We start from the raw sequence: 24,427 nt of genomic DNA, 5'->3' as shown, positions 1-24,427 counted from the left end.
AAAACATAAGAGCCATGTGACAGTCATCTGGCCAATATCCTGGCTCCAGCTGTGGCCCACGGCAGATGTTTACAGAGGCACAGAGTAAGGGCACAGCAAGACTTCCTGAGAATAGTCCCTGAGCTCCCACCAGTCCTCTAGCCTTAAGGAAGAGATGGTGGTTCTTTGTATTTAATAACCCAAAGGATTTTTCTTCCATGAATTCATCTAGTTCCTGTTTAAATGCTTTGCATCTGTCACATCCTGTGGCGAGGAGCTCCACAGTTTAACTATACGTTGCACCAAGAACCACTTCCTTTTCCTTGCTTAAAAGCTCCCTCCAGGTAGTTTCATTTGGAGCTTGAACTTGTACACTGGAAGAGCTGGTGAGTAATCAGCCCCTCCATAATCTCATGTGCCTCCCAAGACCATGCAGACCTGTATCACACCCCTTTCTGTCATCCCTTTTCCTGGCCATGGAGCCATTCTTCACACAGGCTGCTCCAGAGCTTGTGTCATTCTTGCTTCCCTTCTCTGAGCCTCTTCCATATCCCTCTTGAGATGGAGGCAACAGGGAGCACCAGACCCACACACAGCCCCCTGAGCGTGGGCACATCGCCGGCTTACGCAGCAGCAGTGTTTCTTTTCTCGTCCTCTGTTTCTTTCCTACTCACTTCCAACATTCAATTTTCTGCTTTCTCTCCTCCAGACATTTTGCAAACACCATTTAGCACTACCCTCAAGATCTCCTTCCTGGGAGGAGACGCACTGGACAGAGCCCATCACTGGGCTACCAATGCTAGGACTGCTTTCTGTATGTTTGCTCTGCCTTTGCCTGCGTGGAGTTTCCTTGGCCACCTTGCCATCCCGCTGCTTGGCGAGAGAGACCTGGCAGCTCCTCGCAGCCTGCCCTTATCTGCTCTGCTCTGAAGAGCTTGGTGCTGGTGGCAAACATGGTCACTTTGCTATCCCTGCCCTTTTTTTCAGATCATTTCTGGACACACTCAGTGGTTCTCCACAGGAAACATCCCTCTGCTGTGAAAACAGACCCTTTACTACAGTCCTTCCTTTCCTGCCAGTAACGACTGATCTGCCTAGCAGGTCTTTCCTCTCTCCCTCCCGTACCGCACCATGTCCCCGAGGGCCTGTGGTGGGAGGCCTGGCTGGACATCTTGCTGGACACCCCAGCAGACCACATGAACCAGGTTTCCCTCTCTGCATCCTTGCTGGATGGTCCTGTGATCCTCCTTGGCTGAGAGCAGGACCCAAGGCTCGGCAGAGAGGTCTCTAACTGGAAGGTGTCAAGGCTGGTGGCTCTCCACCATCATGGCCTGGGGAGGAGACCTGCAGCTGGGGTGTAGGCTGATGAGTCAAGGTGGGTGGAAGAGCTGGAGCTGGCATTTCATCTGCACACATTAAAAATGGAGACATCCCTCTGATGCTGCAGTCATCTTGTGGCTGCAGGGAAGGAGATGAAGTAATGGCTGTTGACGCATAGGGGAGCTCTGCTTTCAGCTGACGCAATTGACGGGCAGAGCTTGCCTGGCCACGTGCTGCCACTTTGGCAGGAAGTCCCATGTTGCCGGAGCTGGGATAACCCAACAGGTATGGGGGGGGCTGAGCTGTAGGAGGCCCTGGGACCCGGGCAGGTGGTGCCCAGGCTGAGCAGGAGGCTGTCCTCTCAGCTGCCACCAGCACATGGGACTCCTGGCCATCGTTTTATATCCCGTGGTATTAGCTGCTGAGTTTTTTCCACAGCAAACTCCTCCCCAGTAAAACTCCTTGCTAAGATGTGAGGAGGTGGGTAGTGGAGGACACGTGGGCAGCACTGTGAGCTGGTCCTGCAGCTTCTCTGCTGCTGCTGGGGCTCTGGGGACCCCTGGACCTCTCCTTCCACCTCAGCCTCTTTCACACCCCCTGGCTTTATTTGGCCTCATCCCTCTGTCCTCTCAATCTTGGCATGGGTCAACCCCACCGGCACTGTCCTGCCAGGGATCTGCAGTCAGACTGCCATTAATGCCAGGCAGCTGCCCACCCCCAGAACTCCTCAGCTTTCAGTGGAGATGCCCGGTTCTCCCTGCTTGGTTGTTTATCTGCTCACGAAATGAGGAGGGAGCCCAGGCAGTAGGCTGTTCCCCTGAAAAGGCTCTTCGCTGTGGGCTTCCCCAGCCCATTGCACAAAGCTTGGGGGCTGCCCACCCCAGCTTCCTTCCCAGCAGCGTGCAGAGCTGGTGGCCTACTGCAAGGTCTTTGCTTCAGACGTTGCTACTATGCCATGAGACGCAGCGCATCAACTGAGATTCCTGGGCTGGGTTTCTGCCTTCAGGAGTGAAACAAGCACACGATGATCACTCTCAAGGGGGCAGCTGTTACACTTCCCTGTGTCAGAGACACAAGCCCTGTCACGGCAGAGGCACTCCCAGTTGTGTCACTGGAACAAGGGATGGAGACCTTACACACAGACTGGCTTGGCAGCTTCAAAGGGCTGCTCTTGCCTCCCTCCCACCCTTCATTTCTTTCTCGAGCAAGAGAAGTCAGCTCCTGCAATGTCTCCTGCGCAGGCAGCAGCTATTGCGGTGACTCCAGAATAACAACTCTTGCAGGAATTTGCCTGGAGGATGAGGGTGCTGGTGGGACCCTAGAGGTACCTGATCCCAAAGGAGATGCTGAATCTCAGGGAGACGCGTCTCCACTTATCTTCTCGCGCCCTCACCTTGCACAGGAGAGCAACTGCACCCCAGGGTGGGGTGCTGGCAGCGGGGTGCCCAGGTGCCCAGGCACGTGGGTGTGCCGCTGGGAGGAGGCGGTGGTCACGTGGAGCTCCAGCTCTGCGGGTGGGTGGTTGTAATGACTCGGCAGGAGCAGAAACTGTACAAAGTCAGGCAGGAAGAAGATGTTGGCTTGATCAGTGGAAATGACTAATCAGCATAAACCACCAGAATCTAAATTCTTCTTACCTCTCTCATGTTTCATTACCTCTTCACTCTAGGCAGAAGGTGCTTGGTGGGATGGTGCACCCGCCCCGTGAGATGTTTTGGGCAAGGAGCGCTGTCGCTGGCACTGCCCTGTGATGGGGTGTCAGTGGCCCCAGCTGGGGCTGGGCTGGCCTGGAGCTGCAAAGTGCTGCAGACACCCCCATCCCTTCCTGGCACCCCTGCCCCGGTGCCATGGACCGTGCACACCTCTGTGTGCTGCTTGGCCGTGGCTTTCCAGGCTGGGCCAGGGCAGAGGCAGGGACTAAGTCCTGCTCAAGGGTTTGGAAATGTTAGGCCCCAGGAAGGGCCCAGGGTGCATGTCCTTGATGGACAGGGATGGAAGACCTTGCAGACCACAGCCCTTATGAAATAACCTGTTTGCTAACTGGGTAATTGTGCTCTCCAGCAAACTGTTATCCTTCACCAGCAGATACTAGCAAGAAAAGCAGCCACCAGCACCCCTACATTAATGAGAGGAAGAAAAGAATAAACATCAGTACTGCTTGGTTCACCGAGCAAGACATTGCAGAGGGCTCCCAGCAGAGCACTGCTCCGCACTGGTCCCGAGAGAGCAGGCACTGCTGTCTGGGCACAAAGGCAGATACCTCAGTATTCAGTGCCCTGAAACCAGCGTCTGGCTTTCTCCTTGAGCTGTCCTCACCATCAGCTGGCTCAGCTGATAATAGGGACATGGGCCAGATGGGTGAAAGGCCCAAAGTGACCAGCCCTGGGGTAAAGGTGGAGATGTTGGGGCAGGAAAAGCAATGTAAGGCAACAGGGACTCAGTGGGGAGAGGGAAGGACCACAGAGGCTGGTGGGCATGAAGATTCAGGCACTAAAATGTGGATACAGGAGAAGTGAGCTGCTGCAGCCTCAGAGAGGCTGAGAGGGGCTGAAGCCTCCTCCACGAAGGAGATCTGCCTAAGGCCCATAAATAACCCTCTTAGAAATAAAGAGCTGACTCTTAATTTATTCTGCTTGGATCAAATTTTATCTGCGTATTTTTAGGCTGTGCTCCGCCTCGTGGTGCAGGCAGTGCCCCCCCAGCCATGAGGCTGGAGCCTGCAGCTCCTTCCAGACTGCTGGAGCTAACCTGCTTCTTTCTGCTTAGGAGCAAGCCGTCAGAACAGCCCTGGTGAGGTACGTGGATGGGATTATCCCGAGCAGGTACGCACAGCCTCCTTCCCTCCCACGGAGGATTTAAGCACAGGTTACGTTAGCTGGGAAGGGATGAAGGATGAGAAAGGAATGACATCCATGTGTTTTTTCAGGAGTTGCTCATGCTCAGCAGAATAAAGACCTTTCATTTCATGGGCTTTTTCCTCCTTTCCCTAGCACCCTAGCTCAATTTCCCCTGCTTTGCACAGCACACATGAGTAAGTGTGTTGGAGGCAAAGTCCACTTCCTAGACCTGCAGTGTGGGAGGAAGTTTTGTGATTAGGACACACCTGCAAGCACAGTCTTGAGCTGCTATTTTTCTCTCCCATGTTTTAATTTCCAGCGTGAATGGCTGATAGTGGTGTGTGGTCATGAAAGTCCTTTCAAGACGGGAAAGAAATCCAAAGAACAGTAATAATGGAAAAGATTAAATAGAGGAAATGTAACTTTCCTGTGCAAACGTGCTGCTTGGAGAGGAACCCCCGCCTGTTGTTATTAGGCATAGCCTGAACTGTAGTTCTTTGCATGGCTGGAAGTTGTGTTTATTTTCTGAGCAAGCCCTGACTAACTCAAAGCTTTATCTGGTGTGTTCCCAGAGAGCCCCCTGATGGCTTTAGCTGTCATCCGAATAGCCTGAGCTTTCAGGTTTTGAGTAGCTGGGAAAATTCTTCTCAACAGCAAATGGCTTTCCAGGAGCCAGCAGAAGTTTGGAGTGAGATGTAGGGGGGCAATAACCACCTTCTTGGCTGAGATGGCACCTTCTCCCTGGATAGCTGCATACACGCTGGGCAGCTGCATGTTCCTGCCTAAGCTCGGCTCAGGCAGCCAGCAGCCTCCTGCAAACCCGCCTCCCTCCTGCTGATACCTTCACCACAATGCTGGAGCCCAGCACGATCAAGCAGGTGTTTCTCCAACCTCTGGACTGGGCCTGTGCTCATCACACAAGGAATATCACAGGGAGACCTTGTCCCACTAGCAGCTTGGGGTTGGTTTTTTTCCCTAAATGCTGTCAGAAAAGAGCTGGTAGAGCGCTCCTGCTGTGGCAGTGGGTTCGAAGAGGGCTAGGTGGTTCCATAGAGGTGATTCACCCTTGCTCTATGAGAAGCATCCTGCAAAAACAGTTTTGCAATGAGGTTACACAAACCTGGCTCTGTTGTGGGAAAAGGCAGTCCTGCCACCCTCCGCAGCGGCTGCAGGGTCCCACGCACAGTCCCACGCGTGGTCCCACCCCCTGCCACCACTTGCCAGGTTTCATGTTTGCAGGATGGGAGTGCTGGCTGCCCACAAGGTACACAGTCACCGATGCCAGGGGTGCCAGGGACAGCCCCCCCCAACCCGGGACGCTTTAGTTTGGCTTAACCTGAGCGCAATATCTCATCCTGAGACGCAAACAATTGTGCTCGACCAAACCGGCGCCTATTTGCTTTTCCCTTGTAACTAGAGCCGGGCCAGGGCAGCCAGCCGGCGCTCACGCCTCCCTGGGGAGCCCCAGAGTGGTGACAGTGCTGTGACACTGCTCCCAGTCCCCGAGCCACCCTGGCGAGCCAAGCGGAGCGGCAGCAGCCCTGGCCCTGGGGCTGGATGGGAAGAGCGTGGGGCAGGCAGCACGGCAGGAAGGAAACAGCTTGCACCGGGGAAGGAGGCGTCAGCGGCTCCCCGCAGGGCTCGACGGTGAGGCCATCCTGCAAGGAACTAGCCAGAGCCAGGTTACTCAGGTCTGAAAAATATGCCCTGGGCAACACCCATGGCGTGAGCCGTCTGGGGCGGAGCGGGTGGCCAAGGATGCCGCCCCACTGCGCTGGCCCTGGCAAGGCAGGACACCGTTGGAGGGGGAACGCTGTCCTGCTGGGACTCCCTCAGCAGCCGTGCGAGCGTGGTTTGTGGCGTGATCAGGCACAAGATGCTGATGGGAGCAAAGTTGTGGTGATGTGCCTGGAGGGACAATGGCTTAGTTGGACGGAGCAGTAAGAGCGCCTGCCCAAGGATGGAGCTGGGGAACTCCTGATAGCGGTGCGATGCCAGCCCAAAGGCTGCCTGGCCAGGCGTTTCACTGCTTCAGAAAGTGCCTGGGTGAGGACAGAATCTCTGCTGCCACCTGCAAGGAAGGACAACATCTGTGTCCCCAGGGCCACAGCCAGGTAAAGCCCTCGCCGCCCAGCCATGTGTGTGTCACTCCCATGGCCACGTCTCTCCCTAAGCCCACCTGGCACTGGCCAGCTGGGGACTGCTCTCATGGGGTGGCTTTACCACCCAGCCAGGGGACATCGCTGTGCATTGGCTTCTCCCCTGAAGACCTGCCTGGGCATTAGTGCTTCTGCCTCTTCCCATCCCTGGCTCCTCTTGTGTTGCTGCTCTGCTTTAGCCATCTGCAACTGCTCCTGTGTGCTGCAGCATCCCTCCAGCGCAGGGACGAGGCATGGCGGTTTCGTACTCTTCGCTGGGGGCCCCTGGCACAGCCCCACAAGCTGTACCCAGCCTTTCCACGTGCAGGATGGGATGCAGGCAGGGAAGGCAGCGGGGCAGGCTGGCCTTCCTGGCACCAGCACTGGGTGGCAGCCAGTGGGGCAGATGTGTGCGGGCCCCCATGCTGCCCTGCCCAGCAAACATCAGCCCCTGGACCTCAGCTGGGGGGGGCTGGCTTGCACCCCCAGAAATGGACCCAGAGGGAAGGGCTGCGCCAGTGAGCTCATCCTGGCCCACGGTGAGGTTTGGCTCTAGACAGAGACACTGCCTGTGACCTGCGTGAGTCACTGAAGGACTCAGAGTCCTTTTTACTGTGACACTTTTTGAACACTGTGGGTCAGCCTGGAAAACCCCAGGTGCTGATGTCCCCTCCCTGCGGCCAGGCTGGGGACGAGCTGCCAGCTGCAGGAGCTGGCTGCAGATCAGCCTCTCTCTTCTCAATAGCTTGTTTATAAGGATGCAAACACCTCATGAGCAAAAAAAACTCAACTTCACGCCAAATAGCCACTCACTCCCAATGGCCCAATCTGTGCAACCACTTCCTCGGTTATGTATTTTCATTTGTTTGCCCTGAACCCTTTTCCGTGGCTGAGCAGCTGGGAAGCATTGGCAGAGAAGAGGGGCATGTGGCCGGGGGCACGCCTGCCTGTGGGATAACGTGTTGGGGAAGCCTGTGCATTCATGGATGGGCTGTGAGAGCAGCAGGGCACCAACCGGGCTCCCCCAGCTAGGGCTGAGGTGGCAGCACACTGGAGCCGTAGCGAGGCCATAAAAAGACACCAAGGACTTGTCCCTGTTTATTTGCGGCAGGAGTGAGCCGCTGCATCCTCCGCTCTCCAGCCGGAGCTGCCGCCTGGCACAGGCCACCAGGATGCCGGGCGCTGCCGTGCCGGGGGCTGCGTGCCCCACGGTTTGAGGATGAACAAGGGGAAAAGGGGGGGGGACTGCGGCTGCGATGCCAGGGGCTAACACAGACCCAGGCACGGCGCTCGGGGACTGGCTGCTTTTGCAGATGACAGCCGCCTTCCCCCAACCGCCAGCGCCACCGCCACCGCGGCCGCAGCGACTCCCCCGGCTGGCTTTCCCCGGCCCCTCTCCCGGCCGGGTTTGGCTGCCGGCGGAGGCGATGAACACCCGCCGCCAGCCCCGCTGCCGGGCCGGCTGCCAGCCCCTCCGCCGCGGCCGGGCGTGCGCAGGGAGCGCGTCGCTGCTCATCTGACCGGCGCTGCCCGGCTGCGTCCCGGCGCCCTGCGGCGGGCGGGGTGACACGGCCACGGCTCAGCGGCGGCAGGTGCGTGGGTGCCGTCACCCGGTGCCGTGGGCTCACCGCGTGCCGTGGGCTCACCGCGTGCCGTGGGCCGGCCCGTCCTGCCCACGCCGGCCGTGCCACCCCGGCTGCGGCGCAGCGGGTTTATCATTAACTTCCCGCAGGCAGCAGGAGAGCGGCCGCAGCCGGACACGGCTCCCCGGCGCCAGCCCCTGCCGCCTCCGCAGGTAAGAGCCGGGGCAGCTGGTTTTGGGGGTGCGGAGGTGACGCCGGGGCCGGAGCAGCGTGGGGAGCGGGGGGATGGCCGGGCCGGGCCGGAGCCCGTCCCTCGGGGCGCGGGGTGGGAGCAGCGGGCCTGCAGCCGGCACCGCCCCGATATGCCGGGGGCCCCGCGGCATCCCCTGCCTGTGCGTCCTGGCTGGGCTGGGGAGGCCGCCTGGTCCCCGCTTTACGGACGGGGATGCTCGGAGCCACCGAGGCGGCAGTGACATGTCAAAGACAGGCAGCAGCCTGCGAGGAGAGCTGGGAAATGAAACCTGCTCCTGCTCTCTCTGCCTGGTCCAACGCTGCCCAGAAATGCTTCTTTACAGTTTTTCACAATTCCCTTGTTCCTCTGATTTTTCAGGCTTGGGGGGGTGGGGGTGGGGTGAGGAGAGGGAAAGGGGTTTCCCCAGCTTCGTGCTCTGGGGGATGCTGATGCAGGGACCAGTGACACCCCAGTGCCTGCATACCCCTGAACTGCAGGGCATCTCTCCAGGGCTCAGGGGGTATCTCAGATCAGGGCTTTCCACCTGCCTCCACTGCAGCCCTTCCTCTGAGCAAGGATTTTGCTGTTACCCCCAGGCAGAGGACGCTGGGCTTGTCCAGCAGTCCTTGATGGGTATCCTTCTGCCTAGACACCTCTGAGGTACCCAAAAGGACACAGGAAAGCGTCTCCTACTCCTCATGTCCCATAGCAGCCAATGCCATGCCACAGGCAGGGGTGGCAGCCAAATCTGCAGAGGGCAGGGATGACAACTGGCAGGGTAGCATGCCCCTGTAAGGCAGGCAGAGGTCCTGTGCCAAGCCCAGCTCTCCTCCAGCACAGCTGTGGGCATGTGCCGGGAGCGGACATTCACCCTGCCCGGTGCTCGCAACTGCATCACCTGCTTGTTAGCTGGACCCTTCCCCAGGGGAGGCTTGGCCTGCCAGTCCCTCCCCCTGCTCCCACTGCAGGTGCCCAGCGCTGCAGCCTCCGAAGCGGGCACCTGGCCTGACGCAGTCCAGCTGATGGTCGGGTGCAGAGGTTGGCACTGGCTGGGCAGGCGGCGGAGGGCAGATGCAGAGCTGCCCTCCCTGTGCCACTGTTTGTGCCATCTCACTTTTATCTTACCAGGCCACCTCCGTCCTGCCTTTGCTCTTCACCTCCTCCACGGGCAGGCTGCCCGGCAGCATCCCTCCCCCCAGCCGGGGTCTGGATCTGGCCAAGCTGTGCGCTGTGCTGGTGTGGGCTGTGCCGTGTCTCTCAAGGCCTCCCGCCTGGGACCGAGCACTATCTGTTGGGAGCTGCTCCATCCTCCTCTGCATCAGTTAGAGCAGATGATGTTCCTTGAGAAGGAAACGGCAAGAATCAGCTCTGATTTTTCATGCTCTCCGCAGGCAGAGAGCAAAGGGGAGCAGGCTGTGCTGGGTAGGGCAGAGGCCCCCCGCGGCTTCGCCCACTTCTCCCCCCATCCCCATCACTTTTAAATCATCTCTCCCTGCCACAGAAACGCCTCTTGTTCAAGCACTGCAAAAACACTCTTTGTACTTTGAATAGGAGTCTTGAAGGCAAGGCAATGTGCCAGACGCCAGCAGCAAGGCAGGGAGGGAACAGCTAGCCCTGGCAGGCAAACCTCGCTCTGCTTTCAGGGACCAGCCCCTGCGCAGACCCAGTGCCGGGCGGGTGCTGCCGGGTCCCTGCCTGCGGCTGGGACTCCCCTTGCCTGCACCCTGGCCCTGCATGTGGTTGCTAGAGATTGGGCACGTGTGTGTGGCAAGTCCCCGCCTGCCACACGCGGGTGTCTGCCCTCCAAGGCCAGCCCACTCCTGGCTTGCAGCCCTTTATGGTTTTATGGTTTTGGAGTATCATCCATGCCTTGCTTGTAAATGTAGATAGCTTGAGTGTCCCCAGGGACGGGCTGTGGGGTGCCCCCAGCACAGGGGAGGGAGCATGGGCACTGAGCTGGGTTGGGCACTGGACCACCGGTCCCAGGGCTGCCCTTGCCACCCCCTGCAGAGTGTCCCGCCGAGATGGCAAGTGCCCATGGGGCAGAGCCTGATACTGAGGGCACAGCCGAGCCCGAAGAAGCCATCTATGAGGAGGTGATGCCCTGCGAGAGGATGGAGCTGAGCCAGCGCCTGGCTGTGGAGGAGCTCATCACCACTGAGGCCAGCTATGTCCACAACATCCAGCTCTGTGTGTCAGACATCCGGGCACACCTCCAGAAGAAACAGGTGAGAGGAGGTATTGTCCCCCTGCCTGGAGGCTTGGGACTGTAGGGTGAACCTGTTGAGAGCTGCGAGATACCCAAATCACTGCAGGGAGGTCACCACATGCTCACCTTCCACCTTCCTGGGCTCCCCCCCGTCAGCTGAGGTCCTGGGTTGGACAGACATTGGGTCTGACCCACTACAGCTGTCCTACAGCTTTAACCCTACATGTGAAAGGCCTCATTGCCCCACTCAGGAGCACAGCCAGGTCTCAGCATCTCCAGTGCCTTCTGAAGTGGAGCATTACTCCAGCTCTTGGATGTCAGTGTGGGGCAGCTGGAAGGACACGAATGCTTAGGCATGAGTGCCTCCAGGATGCACAGTCCAAGTCTGTCTGATGTACTTGGCTTACCCTGGAACATCTTTATTCCTTTCAGCTGCCTGATCTTGACCTGGAAGGACTCTTTTCTAACACCGATGACATCCTCCACGTCTCCAGAAGGTTTCTGAAGGGGCTCGAGGCCACAGCCACCCAGGAGCACGACCAGCTGCTCTGCATCAGTGAGTGGGGCAATGCCGAGAGCTCACCCGCGTGGGCAGCTGGGTGCCTTCACCGCCCTGCACTGTGCCTGGGTGCAACCCCAGCCCACCTGCCCTGATGCCTCCTGTGCCCCCCTTGGCTCTGGGCCCTGGGGGAGCACTGGTGCCTGCACACTGCTGTCCACCCATGTTCACCCCATGGGGGCAAGGCAGACCTGCCCAGCCTGCAGAAAGGAAAGGGGTGAGGGGCAGCATCACCTCATCACCTCCTAACTTAGCGGAGGTGCCTGGGGGTGCAGTGCTGCCCCAGTATGTTTGGCTGGCACCGCTCTGCTGGCTTCACCCTTCCAACAGGCTGGAGAGAAACCTTTTCCTTTTCTGACTCTCCGTCCCCACTCTCCTTCCCCAGGTGCCTTGTTCCAGGAGTTCAAGGAGGAGATGGAGACCGTCTACAAGATCTACTGTGCCAGCTATGAGCGTGCTCTCCTGCTGGTGGAGAGCTACCGCAAGGACCCCAGGCTGCAGGAGGAAATCTTGGAGACCCTGAATGTAACAGTGTAGGTACCTGCCGCTGAGGCCACCACCTCTCTCTCCACGTTTTACCTACTGGGACAAGCTGCCTGCACGGCTACGCACCACCAGGCTGAGTGTAATATCACAGCCATCACCTCTGTGGCATTGCTTGATGTAGTCCCTGGCAGCCTGTCCTGCATCCTTGGGGCCACTTGCCAAAGCAGTACCACAGATTGGTGGCCTTTTATGATGGACCCCAAAGCAAGGGATGGGCTGGCACCACAGCTGCCTGCTCCACACCCTCACATCACTCACAAGCCAAAGAGGGCACATGTTCCCCAGCTTGACCAGAGACACAGGCTGGCTCCGGGGGACCTGTCAAACCCCTCCTGAACTATCGAGGGGGTCACAAACACTGTTGGAGCCAGGAGAAGCAGGAGTGGCACCAGCGGAGCTGCTGGGATTTGCTGCTCTGTTTCAGGGCACAGGCAATGTGCCTCCCTGACGAGCGATGCCTTGCGTGCGGGTACAAGGGGAGTCCTGCCAGCACTTTGCCCACACTCTCCCTCCCCACTGCCCCCGGAGCAAGCACCGATCCCGTGCCTCCTAGCTAGACAAGTGCAGCACTGTTCAGGGAGGCAGGGCGCCTGCCCGGGGCTGGCACTGCCTTTGGGGATGGCGGGGACGGTGTCCCTCTGCCAGCACTCTCGGGGGGGCAGCCCCACAGCTGGCAGGGAACAGGGGTTCACAGCCAGAAACCCTCATGGCTGCAGGGCACAGCTCCCCCATGGCTCCAAGGCAGCAGAGCTCCCCTGCAGCTGGAGAGGGGCTGCATTCTCCCCACAATGCTCACAGAGAAGCTGGAGGGAGCGGCGGTGCAGGAGGGCAGCCCTCCATGCCGACCTCGAGCGATTCCCCTCTGTGTCAGGCCTCACACAGGCGCTTCGGACCTCAGCTTCTTCCTGGTGATGCCGGTGCAGAGGGTCACCAAGTATCCACTGCTGCTGGGGAAGATCCTGGAGAACACGCCCACCAGCGCCAGCGCCTACCCGGCCCTGCAGGCAGCCGTCCGCGCCATGGCCCAGGTCAACGCCAACATCAACGAGTACAAACGGCGCAGGGAAGTAGGTGAGCGGGCAGGGGGCATGGCGTCTGGGAAACCCCATCCCAACCCCAGTCGTCTCCCCTTGGTGTTGCACTAATTCCCACTTAAATCAGTTCAAAGCTCTCCTGCCCACCACCTGTCCTGCCTGGTGGAGCTGTAGACTTGTGCAGGCAGCTCCCAGCACTGCTCTGGTCCTGCAAATGACACTCTGGGCAAGATCTGAAGGCTGCAAGAGCAGAGTGGCATGAGAGAGCTGAGCACAAACCAGTCAGTCTGCATTCCTGGAGCTGGGGAATGGGGAGGAACAGTCCTGCCTTTGGGATAGGAGAAATCAGGCTCCCCACAAACGGGAGCTTGCTCCTCTTTTTGGTTTTCATAGTACTTTCCCCCAGGCTGCCCTTCTTTGATGTGGGTTGTGCTTATCCTGTTGATCACAACTTGTCAGCTCTGGGCGTCAGTGCTGCTCACCCACATTGCCCACTCAGGCTGCTGAGGATGCTGCCCTGAAGTTTCCTCTTCTGATCTTTTTTCCTCCCACCTTGTGCGCCCCTACCCGAGGCAGCAACCAAATACAACAAAGCCGAGCACCTGACGCTGCGGGACCGCTTCGCACGCCTCAACACGCACTCCATCGCCAAGAAGACCACGCGGCTGAGCCGGCTCTTCATGCACGAGGCCGGCATCGTGGCCAAGGTGGGCAGCCCACACCCCACTGCCTCTCCTTGGGTCGTTACTGGGGCTTTCTGCTCCCTCCTGAGACGCCTCGCCAGCCGGGGAGAGCGGAGCCGAGGTGGCACGGCCAATGCTGACACCCAGTGGCCCGTGCTGTCACATGGGCCACAGTCCCATTTCCGAGCAGACTGAGGATGGCTCCTGGTCCCCAGTCCCAAGGACCAGTGGGGTAGGAGGGATGCAGGTACACACCTTGCTCAGAGTGCTGCAGGGGAGTACTTTGGCCCCCAAAGGACCTTCAGGCACCCCAGCAAAAGAAAAGACACCCTGGTGTTCCCCAGCACCAAAACAGTCGCACCGAACGCCCTGTTTCTGCACGCATCCCAAGCACCCTAGATCTTGGCCCTTTTCAGATGCATGGAGCCTCTCAGGGTCTCCCCTGCCTGTCCCCCGGCACGGTGAGCAGGTGCCTGGCTGCTTTTTGCACTAGCACCCAGTGAGGGACACCAGCCCAGCCCGAGGCATTGCCTGACCTGCCCGTGCTGGGGATAAGTTGCCCCTTGCCTTGCAGATGGAGGACAGGGAGTACGATGACCTGGAGGAGAAGTTCCAGTGCGTGGTGTCCAGCGTGGCTGTGCTGAAGGAGAACGTGGCATCCTACCTGGGCCATTTAGAGGTAAAACTCTGATAACTTGCAGGGGGTTGGGTTGCAGAATACTTTCAAGCCCTACGGAAACCAGTGTCAGTTGGGATTGTTTAGTGACTTGAATCTCTCAGCTAAAGATGTTTTGCCAGGGGCTTGCACAGCATCCAAGGATCACTCAGGTCCAGCAGAGCTTACAACAAAGTCAAGGCTTTGTTGACACAGTCTGAGCTGGGTGTCACTTGAGAATAATCAGTCCTTAAACTGATCATTATTTCAAGGCATTAAATAGCTACGGCTTAAGTGTTGCTCAGCCTGCAAATTCTTGCATAACAGGTATAAGGCAGAAGTGTTCCCAAATCAGGGAAACAACAGACTTCCCTTATGAGATGACCCAGCTGAGTAGCTGCTGTGATTTTCTCATGGGAATCCCTTGGGGCATCTGAGGGAAATGAAAGTATGAGCAATGGCAAAACTTGAAATCCCCAGACACCGTATTATGGGGAAAGTCTCAGGAAATGGCAGAGGGTTCAGAAAGCAGCAATTCAAGGGCTGGAAAGACCTTGCCATGAAAATATTGACAAGGGCTCCCCATATAGGATTGGGAAGGAGGAAAAGGGGACAGAAAAACTCCCTGTAGCGCAAGGAGTGGGTAAGATAGGATTTGAATAGAAAACATGAAAGTGGCAATCTGTATGACAGTGAGATCAGCTACGGGGACAGGGCATGACTGTTCCTTGGGACCTGCCAGGCAGTGCCCCTCAGTGAGCTGCATCTCTGTAAGCCATCCTTCTTGGCTTCAGGCAGGACATCAAGTGTCTGCAAACAGGCTGGGCAGCCTAGATAATAAACTGTGGTTAGGAGTCATGCTGGGGCTTGGATGCAGCTTCAGAGGAGCTGCTGGTAGGAGAAGATGGAGCTGCATGCATGCCCCATCTCTCTCCCTCTGAGAGCTTCTCAGAGACATCCTGAGGAGCCAATGAAGACATTTTCTCATAGGGCAGACACAGCCTGGCCTCTCTTTGTGCTGGCTACCAGTTTCCTCTGTCTCTACCAGTGCCCCCACCACAAGGAGAGGCAGATCTTGGTGCCTACAAGATCATCACAGCCACCTCTGCTTGTGTAAGAGCCCCTGTAGGGTTGAGGAAAAGCACACAGGTCTCGGAGCTACCACCTTCTGCTCAAAGGGTCAATCCATTTCCCCTTTTATATTTCTGTCTCCAGTCCCTCCTGTGGCAAGGAGGGCTACAAAAGAAGGGTCTCCTGAGCACAACCACAGGCAAGATTTAGGACAGATATCAGGGCACTCAGGCTTGTGGTAGCCATGGTTGAGAATCAAACAGAAACTGGTTGTGCTGTTCCAGGACTGACTGCAGGGGCAGTGCTCCAAGCGGTAGAGAAGCCAGGCCTAGGAGGAACAGGAGGTTCCTCCTGCTTGGCACCAGCAGCAGACTGGGGCTCTGGGAGCTCAGTGCTCCCCTCCCTGGGTCTAGAGGTTGTGGGTCAAAATCTGCCTACAGGCAGGAAGGGGGGCACTGCCCAGTTAACATTAGAGCAAAGCCTCTCAAAGCAGATGAGGGTCTCCATCCAAAACATCCCAGCAGCACATTTTGTACACAAATACAAGAAACTCCATAGAGCTATTGGAGCATGAAACTCAAGTGTCAAAGCATCAGGCAACATCAAGCTGGGGCAGGCTGCCTGTGGCCACAGGGCAGCCTTGGCCACCTTGCTGGGGTAGCTTGCTTTTGCAAGCCAGTGCATGACCCCTGCTCAAGGGGAAAGCTTTGTTAACACCTAAATGAACTCCCTAGCTTGCAGACAAGAGTAGCCCAGAGCATCAGTCCCACTGGGCTGCTAGCACAGAGCACCCGGGCTGGGATATTGTCACATCTTTGGGACTATAGGGATAGATTATAGACGGGTTAGCTAGCATTGGGTAGCTTCTGCAGGTCAGATCTGATGGCTTTCTCCCTTTCAGGCATTCCTGTTGCCCACCCCACACAAGCGTGAGCTGCAGATCAATGAGGGACCTGCCCAGCAGTACCGCCACTTTGCAGAATACCTCCATTGCACTGTTTTCCCGGAGTTTGTGAGTGTTCCTTCCTTGTATACCTCCTTCAGGGCCACAGCCAAGCATTGCTCTCACACCTTCTGCCAGGGCACAGGAGGGGTCGGCTCCAGGGCACAGCAGCCAAGAGCTGAGGGGGACCCCAGAACAGACAGTGTCCTCACCAACAGGCACAGTCCCCTGGGGCCTGAACATGAAGGGACAGGCAACAGGGTCCATCAGCAGTCCCATACACATGAAATGAAGAACCAGCTGCAGGGTCCCTCCAGGAAACAAAAGGAGTCAGGGCCACAGACATAGCTACAACACAGCTTTAAGGTCCATCCAGTGCTGGAGACAAGCTGCAACGTCCATCTGAGGGGTCTATCCAGGAGCTGAGCTACCTACAGCAGAGGTCCAAGGCCCACCCAGGAGACAGAGACAGAAACCAGCTCACCCACAGCAATGTTTAAATAACAGCTGAGAGCCCTTAAATGGGCTGTGGGCAGGGGTGTGGGCAGAGGCCCCAGCTGAGGCTGGTCTGGGCCATTAAAGACTATTTCTGCCTTCAGGGCCCTGACGTGTTCATGGCCAGCCATGCAGGCAGGGCTGCAGCGGAGCACAGGATGGTGGGAAACCAGTGTACTGTTTATTTGACTCACACAAGGTGTTTGCCACCAAACCTTAGGCCAACCTACCCACACCTTGTGGGCGCTCACCTTTGGGAGCCCAAAAGCCCTTACCTGTCTCCTTCCACCACCCCTGCTTGTTCTCCAGGACTCCGTCTTGCATGGTGGGTGTCACCATGAATGCAGTCGGAGGTTTTCTGAGCAGTGAAGAGTGTGGCAGGGCAGCCTGAACCCCACGCCTGGATGCTAGCACCCCCAGAGAGCACCAGCACGGGGAGGGAGCTACATGGGATAACCACACAGATCCTGGGCTGAGGGCCTCCGTCAAACCAGGACACTATCACCTGCATGGGACAGTTACTGCAGCACCCCCTTGACCCATGGAACCTTGTCTGTGAGGGTCCTACCAGATTGTTTGCATGGAGCACAAGTTTTGAGTCATGGCATGCATGACTGCTGTCTACCAAGGGTTTGCTTTGGCTGGCCTCCTATGTGCCTTCAGGGAAGGATCCCTCAGATGCTCTCCACTCCACACAAGCCCTTGAACAGGTCCCCCAGCCTTGTCTCCTGTGGAAGACAGTGCCCCATGCAGACAGCTAGGCCTGTCTGGGGGCTCGTGGAAATTTGGGTTCTCTTGCCTCACAGAAGCGACGGCTGGACAGGCTGGTCTGCCAGCCCCTCTGCAGCCTCTCAGACATGCTGGTGGGGCCACAACAGCTGGTCAAGAAGCGCCTGGACAAGTTGCTGGACTATGAGGAGATCCAGGAGCGGAAGAGTGAGATGGGCACTGTGACGTACGACGAGGAGGCAGCCATGAATACCTACCTTGCCATCAATGCCCTGCTTGTGGCCGAGCTCCCACGGTTCAACCAGGCAGCTCTGCAGCTCCTGGGGCAGATACTGTGCTCCCTCAGCATGCTGCAACGGGACTTGGCTGCTCAGATCCTGCACCAGGCAGAAAAGGAGCTAGAGCAGGTGAGAGTGACCTCTTGGTGTGTGTGCCCAAACTGGTGCACATGCTGAGCCAGACATGCCTTCTTTGGGCTTGGGACATCCCTTGGATGTCAGGGCACTGAAGGTTTGCTGTAGCCCAAGCCTGCCCTTGCAGACACACAGCTCCCTGTCCAGCATTTGTAAATGATCTCTCCTCCCCTTCAGCTGGGGAAAGCCAAATTGTCTCTTCTTCACTGCCAGGAACTGTCCTGCTCTCTCTTTGAGGACACCATTGATAATTTATTGATGTGCTGCCTGAGACATCAGTGTTAACTCCGAGCTTCTGAGAGCTCTGAGCTGGGAAGACAAGGAGGAGAAGAACAGCTCCTGGCCTGAGGAATGAGCATCCTTCAAACCTTCATCCCCTGGGAGATATCTCCCAGGACTCCTCACTGCACAGCACTCTCTGAGCCTGACATTTGCAAATGTGGTGGGTCAGAGCCCTGGGGTAGAACATGGCCCTGGCCTGAGCCATGACCCAGATGAGAAGATGATGCAGCCACGTGGAGGTATCCCTCAGGCACTGCTTGTATGTACCTAGCCTTGAGGGTGGATTCCCCTTGCTCAGTCTGGGATGCTTACACTGCAGACATCTGCCCCAGAGCTACATCCCCCTGTCTCCCTTTTTAGTCAAGTGGGATGGACTGTGGGCTTGGGGCAGGACAGCAGGACCCGGGGACTGCTGTGGTGGGCTGGGTACAGCCCAAGAGCCCTGCGTGTGACTGCCCTGCCCAGGGCAGGTGGCTCAAAGCCAGAGAGCAGCAGCTCTCCTGGCCAAAGGAAACCACATCCTAGATGCAAGGTGCATCTTCAGTGACAAGGTCTGTTCCCTTGCTTTCTCGCCTCTTTTCCTGCTCCTTTTCTTTTGACCCTACCCACAGCTCTTCCCCTCCCCAGGGCCCTCTCTGATCTCAGGGTCTGTCTTCACAGATGCCCCATGGCCACATGCCTCTGCCCAGTTTCTGGAAGATGGTGGAAGACACCTTGCAGCAGTCTGGTGCTCAGCTCCGTACCTTCTGCCAGATGTTTGAGACAGTCACGCCAAGCCCTGTCACACAGGTAGGAGCTGGGAAGGGGGTGTCTCAGGCCAGCTGGATGAAAAGCTAGGACTGTGGCTTCCCAGGGCAGAACATCTGAGGCGGGAGGTTGGCTCAGAAAGTGGCACATGGGGTTGCACAGCCACACTATTTCCCCCAAGTCCCTGACAGCAGCTGGCTGGGAATAACCAAGGATGAAACAGTCTCAGCCTTTCTGGTTCTGGACACCTGTCTCCAAACCATGAGGTAGAGCAAATAGTGTGAAGGAGTTTCTCCTCTAACCTCTCACTGAGATGTGATCCTGCAGAAGGACAGCACATGTACATGGAGGGCCTCAGACCCCTGCCTGTCTCATCAAGTGCTCCTGTGTCTCTTGCTCCCCACCAGCCTCTGAACCCTGCTGAGGAGCGGAAGGTCCTTTCCCTCGTGAGCAAGCATGGCCCAGACAAACTTTACCAAGTGACAAGCAACATCAGTGGCAGCAAAGACTTGGACCTGACCTTGCAGAGGGGACAGATTGTAGCTCTGCTGCAAAGTGTGGATACTAAGGGGAACACGAGCAGATGGCTGGTGGATGCTGGAGGTATTGTGAGCGCTACGGGGAGCCTCTCCCCGCCTCGGCACCAGGGTCAGAAACCAAACCTGAACCACTTCCTCATCTTGGATGAAACAGCAGGCCATTGCCTCCCGGGTCCTCCCTTCCGGGGTTTGCTCAGCCCAAACCCGCCTCTGCTTTGCCAGCTGCACCCATAGCCATTAGCTGTAAAGTTCATGTTTCCCCATGAGGGAGCACTCGTGGCTCATCATGGCTGGGAAAGGAGAATCCTGTGCACACAGAAACGTCTTGAAACCCCTTTTGGGGGGTTTTGCTGCTGGATATCCCCTAGTGATGGACAGTTTGAACAGGGCTGCTGTGCCATGCCAGGCAACAGCCAAGTTGTCATTCCTCTCTCCTCCAACCAGTCCTCCGTGTGCCAGGCAGCAGGGCCCCATGACCCGTGTGTGTGCATGTCCTCCAGGTCCCCGAGGGTTTGTGCCTGCTGGAAAACTCCAGCCCTATTGCCCAGTAGAAAGCCAGCAGCCCAGGATGCAGATGCCAGCCCCGGAGAGCAGCACAGACAGAAGGCGACATTCGTATGCATCACCTGAAGCTCCCAGGCCCCAGGTGGCCACCTTCACCCCGTCTTTCCAGGTGAGAGTGAGGGACACCCCCCAGGGCCATTCCTCGCAACCCCACCAGCTCTGTGCTAGTCCCTGTGTGTGCAGCATGTAGGTGGGAAGGTGAACCTGCTTTTCCAGCACACACGTGGTCACACGTGCAGCCATGTGCCTAGCAGGAGAGTGTCACAGCCCCTGGCCGAGTGCCCCATGAGGCTGGTGTCTGCCTTGCTGGGACCTGGGGTGGACCAAGCAAGAGAACTGTGCTGGATGGGGTCCGCAGTGTCCCTCCATCAATGGCAGTACTGCGCTGCCCTCTTGGAAACAACCTCCATGTCCCTGCTAGGTCCTGCCCTGCCACGTATGTCCTTTCCCACTTTGACTCTCATGTCCAGCAAGGACTTCCTCCCTCCTTCCTCTGCTTTTCGCAGGTGGTCGCCGGCTTCTCCTTTGCAGCCAGGAGTCCACAGGAGGTGAGCCTCCAGGCTGGGCAGCCCGTGGTGGTGCTGGAGCCGCATGACAAGAAGGGGAGCAAGGAGTGGAGCCTGGTGGAGGTGAACGGCCAGAGGGGCTACGTACCCTCCAGCTACCTGGTGACGGTCCCTGTGCAGGAGCCCGTGGGCTGGAGCTTGCCTGTGTGAGCGCAGCCAGCCTGGCACCCGAGGGCACAGGCTTCATCGGATGAGAGCTGTCCACTTGGCACCCGAGGACTCATCACTGGAGATGCTGGAGGGGGGTGGCCGTGGTGGCCCCGGGCCGGGTAGGCGGTGGGAAGCACCTGGCAGAATATGGCTCGAGGGATGTGGGTGCGAGGGATGGCAGTCGGGAGGCACGTTTTGATGGGTAGGTGAGAGGGTGCCGTGTCCCATACATGTTAGCACAAAGGAAAGGAGCACGAGGGAGTGAGGGCTGTTTTCCAGGGGGTTGCTGAAATCCATGACAGTGATGAGGCAGTGTTGTCCCCAGTTGGATCAGGACCAAGCTGCAAAGGGTGCAGTACCGCAGAGTGGGTCTTCAGCCTGGCACGGAGCATCTGGGGCTCTTGGGAAGAGACTCTCAGGGGAATTGCTGGTTTGAGTGTGGAGATCACAGTGGAGCAGCCCTGGAGACATGGCTCCCCACTCCTTGCACCTGCCTGGGTGCCCACCCTGAGGTGCCATTGTGGTCCCTTCGGCAGCACAGCCTTCACATCCTGCTGAAGGGTACGGCAACGCCAGCCTGTGCTCGGCTGTGCCGTCAGCGATGGGAGGGTGCCGGGCTAAGCACCGTGGCCGGGGTCCTCCCCAGCCCTCCTGGCCACCGAGCCCCGCTCCTGGCCTCAGTTTCCCCCCACAGCACAGTGGGGCTGATGCTACTGACCCCTTTGAGAGGCGCTTTGAGCTCTGGTGACAAGAAGCGCTCTGTACGCCACCGGTGCTGTGTCGTGTGACGCATACGCTGACATTATAATACATTGTACGGTCTCCGTGCCCCACCCGCGCCGATGGGCTCGCCCCACACGCGTGGGGCCGTGCCGTGGGGGTGTGCAGCGCCCGTGGCAGCGCCGCCGCGAGATGGCAGAGCCGCCCCGCACCCCGCTCCGCCGCCGCCTTCCAGCGCGCCTCGGCGGGGCCACTGGGAGCACTGGTTTTGGGGCGCTGGCGGGCCGCGGAGGGGGTTCGCTGCTGCGGTGGAGCGTGCGTGTCCTTGGCAGGCGTGGGGACAGCCCGAGGCGGCAGCGCTGGCGGGGGCAGCGGCTGAAGGCGAGCTGTGCGTCGCTTCCCTCCCAGCCGGCGCTGCTCGGGGGGAGGGGGGACACAGCTCCCGGGGCTCGCGGGACACCCGGTCGCCCTTGCCGACCCACGCAGCTCTCCAGCGGTTTGACAGATGCGTGCTCTCTAGAAGCACAGGCCCCGTGGAAGAGGTTTTTGGGAGAACCGACCCCAACCTGTGTCGGTCAGTCCCTGACCTAAAACTCGGCTAGGGATGGAGGCAGCACTCCCTTCCAACACTGCCTGAGGCATCACAGCTCTGGGCCTCGGTTTCCCCACGGCTCGCTCTGATGCTGTGCTGTTACGTGATGCTGATGGGGCTCAGGGCGGGGAGCTGTGCCCACAGCAGCGCTGACATGGGGTCAGAGGGGAATTCAGGAGCTCCTGGCTGCAGCCCTCAGGGACTGGCCCTGCACCCCCTCCCCAGGAGAGCTCAGCCCGCAGTGCCACGCTGCCCAGCCCTCACCCACAGCGGGCAGTGGAGCATGGAGGCTCCCACCAGTGCAGCAGCCTGGCGTCGTCCCGGCTGCCCTGGGATTTCCACATCAAAGGTGCGATGGCCCGGCTGGCGAGCGCTGGCACGCCAGCTCCTATGCCCTACCCAGCAGGGAGGCAGCATGCTCGGCCGCCCACGGGCTCCCCACAGGACACGCTTTGGCAGCACGGAGGCTGGGCGCAGGTTCCCATGATGCCGCCCTGCGGCTGTGGCTGTGGGCTGGGCAGGGGGGCAGAGGTGGCATGTCCTCACCCAAGCTCGCACCATGTAGGGGGGAAGGGATGGGTGCCAGGCAGGTGGGGACAGGCCCCAGACACCGCTCTGCTTTCGCTGTGCACCCCACGTGTGGGTCCAGGCACCGAGACTGGGGCATAGCTGCCTGTGGGGCTCACCCTCCTTTGTACCTGCAGAGTCCTAGGGCTTTATCTGCAGGGAGGCTGGGGGCTTGCTACCTCCACCAAGGTGCCATTGAAAGCCCCAAGCGAATGCTCACCTATACGAAACCTGGGAGGGGATAGCAGCGCTGGAGCTGGGGACATTGCCTGGGGATGCTCCCAGCCTGGGGAAAGGCCAATGGGCTCCTCAGGACAGGAAGCGGGCAGGCTTGGGGGGACGAGGGCCACTGTGCAGAGGCTGTGTTTCTGGGGCTCACCCGCCCAGCCTGGCCCCACAGCAGCAGGTCTCATACCTCCAGCTTGCTGCTAATGGGTCCTCCAGATTTTTCCTAATCAAATCACATCAGGTTGGATTTCCCTCGAAGTCACCTTCCTGCCAGCTCGGCAGGGCGCAGATGCAATCAGCCCTGCGCCAGCACAGGCAATGGCAGGAGTCAGCATCTCAGGAAGGTCCCGCTCCGCAGCCTGCGGGTGCCCGGAACCCTTCAGAGGGTGAAAGGTGACAGCAGGACAAGGAGTGCCGAGAAACTGCTACTGCCTGTGCTCTGATCTGCCCGCTGGAAGGAGACCTGGGGTGGGCAGGACTTGATAGGCAGCTTATAAAACTGGTTGGACTTTCTCCGTCCCACTCATCAGGACTCTGGATTTCATGTGCTCTGAAGCAACAGCTCCCCTTTCCCTCTCTCCAGCCACCCCCGGTGCTGCCTGTGTGTCAGTGCTGTCCAGAAGGAGCTCTTTGCCCTGCCTGCAGCCAGCACGGGGGGTGCGGGCTGTTGTGAGGTGTCCTAGACCCCCGCTCCCTCTTCTGGGTCCCTGCTCTACCCATCAAATGTCCATCTACCAGCGCTTGCCAGGGCTGACAGACATGAAGGACAAGGTGGAAACAGCCCATGCATATCCCACCAGGAGATGTGCATGAGCCACGCACCAGTGCTCTGCAGGAGGTGGCAGCACACTGGGGACACACTGCTTGTGTCAGGCACCGGCTGCCTGCCCTCTGCCAGATAACGTGGTTGTGCTTCAAGCTGGGTGCAACTGAGGCACCAAGAAGCTCCTTCGTACGGTGCTGAGCCAGCCAATACCAGCACCCTGTCCAGCAGCGGTGGCACTGGTGCTCTGCCTACCCCCAGGTCCCAGCGGTGGCTGGAGAGCGCTGTGGAGGTCCCCACTAGGAAGAGGGAAATTAGCTCATGCAGCTCCTTTGGTCTCTGGACCCGAAGGGATGAGCTGGGCTCTGCAGTACCCACCAGCCCTGCTGTCAACCTCGATGGCCATGGGACCTTCCCTGTGGAGTCTGTCCTCAGGACGTGGCCTAGTACTTGGCTGCAGACAGGGGTCACCGGACATCCCTCACGGCTCCCATGATTTCACCCAAACTCATTGCACCCGCTGCTGCCCCGAGCCTGGAAGTGCCCCCTGGAGTCAGCGGGGGGTACAGGGCTCTTCCAGCCTAAACACGAGGGGGAATAAAGGGCACAAGTGTGCCTTTAAATAGCCTGGAGAGGACAGGCTCTCCCAGGAGGAATGCTCGGCTGGCCTGGTGGAACATGCTCGTGGCTCGGGGCACGGAGGGACAGCCAGGCAGGGACGGCTCCGTTCCAGGAGGTCAGGTCAAGGTTAGGCATCGCCCTGGCCGGGTGCTGCGGTACAGTGGCTCGGCACCGTGGGAGCAGAGCCATGCAAGAGGGAGGGAAATGCATGCCAGGCTGGGGTCTTGCCATGCCCAGGGCTGATCTGCAAGGTGGCAGCAGAGCCTGTGTGCAACCTGCCTGCCAACCTGCAAGGGGCTTGGCACTGACACAGCCTGGCTGCCAGAGCAGCCTGCTGGGCAGCTCAGGTTATCCAGGAGAGGCTGCTGCACTCCTGTCCGGGCTGATTCATATCCTGGACATGCAGGCATTTGGATAGTGTCCACCTGTGGGATGTGACAGCACATGGCCGTGTCCCAGGGGTGCAGGGCGCCAGCCCAGCCACATGCCGGAGAGCAGGATGGTGGCAGCTCAGTCTCTGCTCTCCCCTGCTTTGCAAGGTATGCCAGTCCCTGGGGACACGGCAGTGGCTGCAAGTAGGCTGAGGAGCCACAAAGCACATCTCCAGATGGGGACACCTGAGTCACAGGGAGGATGGCTGCATGCCCACGTGTCGATGTGCC

The 24,427-nt window shown here is 58.7% G+C and overlaps 1 protein-coding gene across 3 annotated transcripts; it reads left to right on the top strand.

Annotated features, from left to right (window-relative positions):
• The first annotated feature begins 5,658 nt into the window (after nucleotides 1–5,658).
• Nucleotides 5,659–21,383, top strand: ARHGEF37 (Rho guanine nucleotide exchange factor 37). 3 transcript variants are annotated; one of them, XM_075766585.1, is made up of 13 exons: nucleotides 5,659–6,250; nucleotides 10,100–10,317; nucleotides 10,731–10,854; nucleotides 11,243–11,390; nucleotides 12,275–12,474; nucleotides 13,014–13,144; nucleotides 13,695–13,799; nucleotides 15,748–15,858; nucleotides 17,091–17,420; nucleotides 18,369–18,497; nucleotides 18,863–19,058; nucleotides 19,495–19,667; nucleotides 20,065–21,383. In XM_075766585.1, the coding sequence occupies exons 2-13, from the start codon at nucleotides 10,114–10,116 to the stop codon at nucleotides 20,272–20,274; spliced, it is 2,061 nt and encodes a 686-aa protein (XP_075622700.1). In that variant the 5' UTR covers nucleotides 5,659–6,250; nucleotides 10,100–10,113; the 3' UTR covers nucleotides 20,275–21,383. The 3 variants fall into 3 exon arrangements, with proteins under 3 accessions (XP_075622700.1, XP_075622699.1, XP_075622701.1); XM_075766584.1 differs by lacking the exon at nucleotides 5,659–6,250 and adding an exon at nucleotides 7,619–8,069; XM_075766586.1 differs by lacking the exons at nucleotides 5,659–6,250; nucleotides 19,495–19,667 and adding an exon at nucleotides 7,619–8,069.
• Nucleotides 21,384–24,427: the final 3,044 nt, after the last annotated feature.

The sequence above is a fragment of the Balearica regulorum genome, chromosome 14, assembly GCF_011004875.1.
Source record: "Balearica regulorum gibbericeps isolate bBalReg1 chromosome 14, bBalReg1.pri, whole genome shotgun sequence".
NCBI classification, from domain to species: Eukaryota; Metazoa; Chordata; class Aves; order Gruiformes; family Gruidae; genus Balearica; species Balearica regulorum.
Note: the sequence above shows the minus strand (reverse complement) of the source record. Positions and strands in the feature narration are given on the sequence as shown.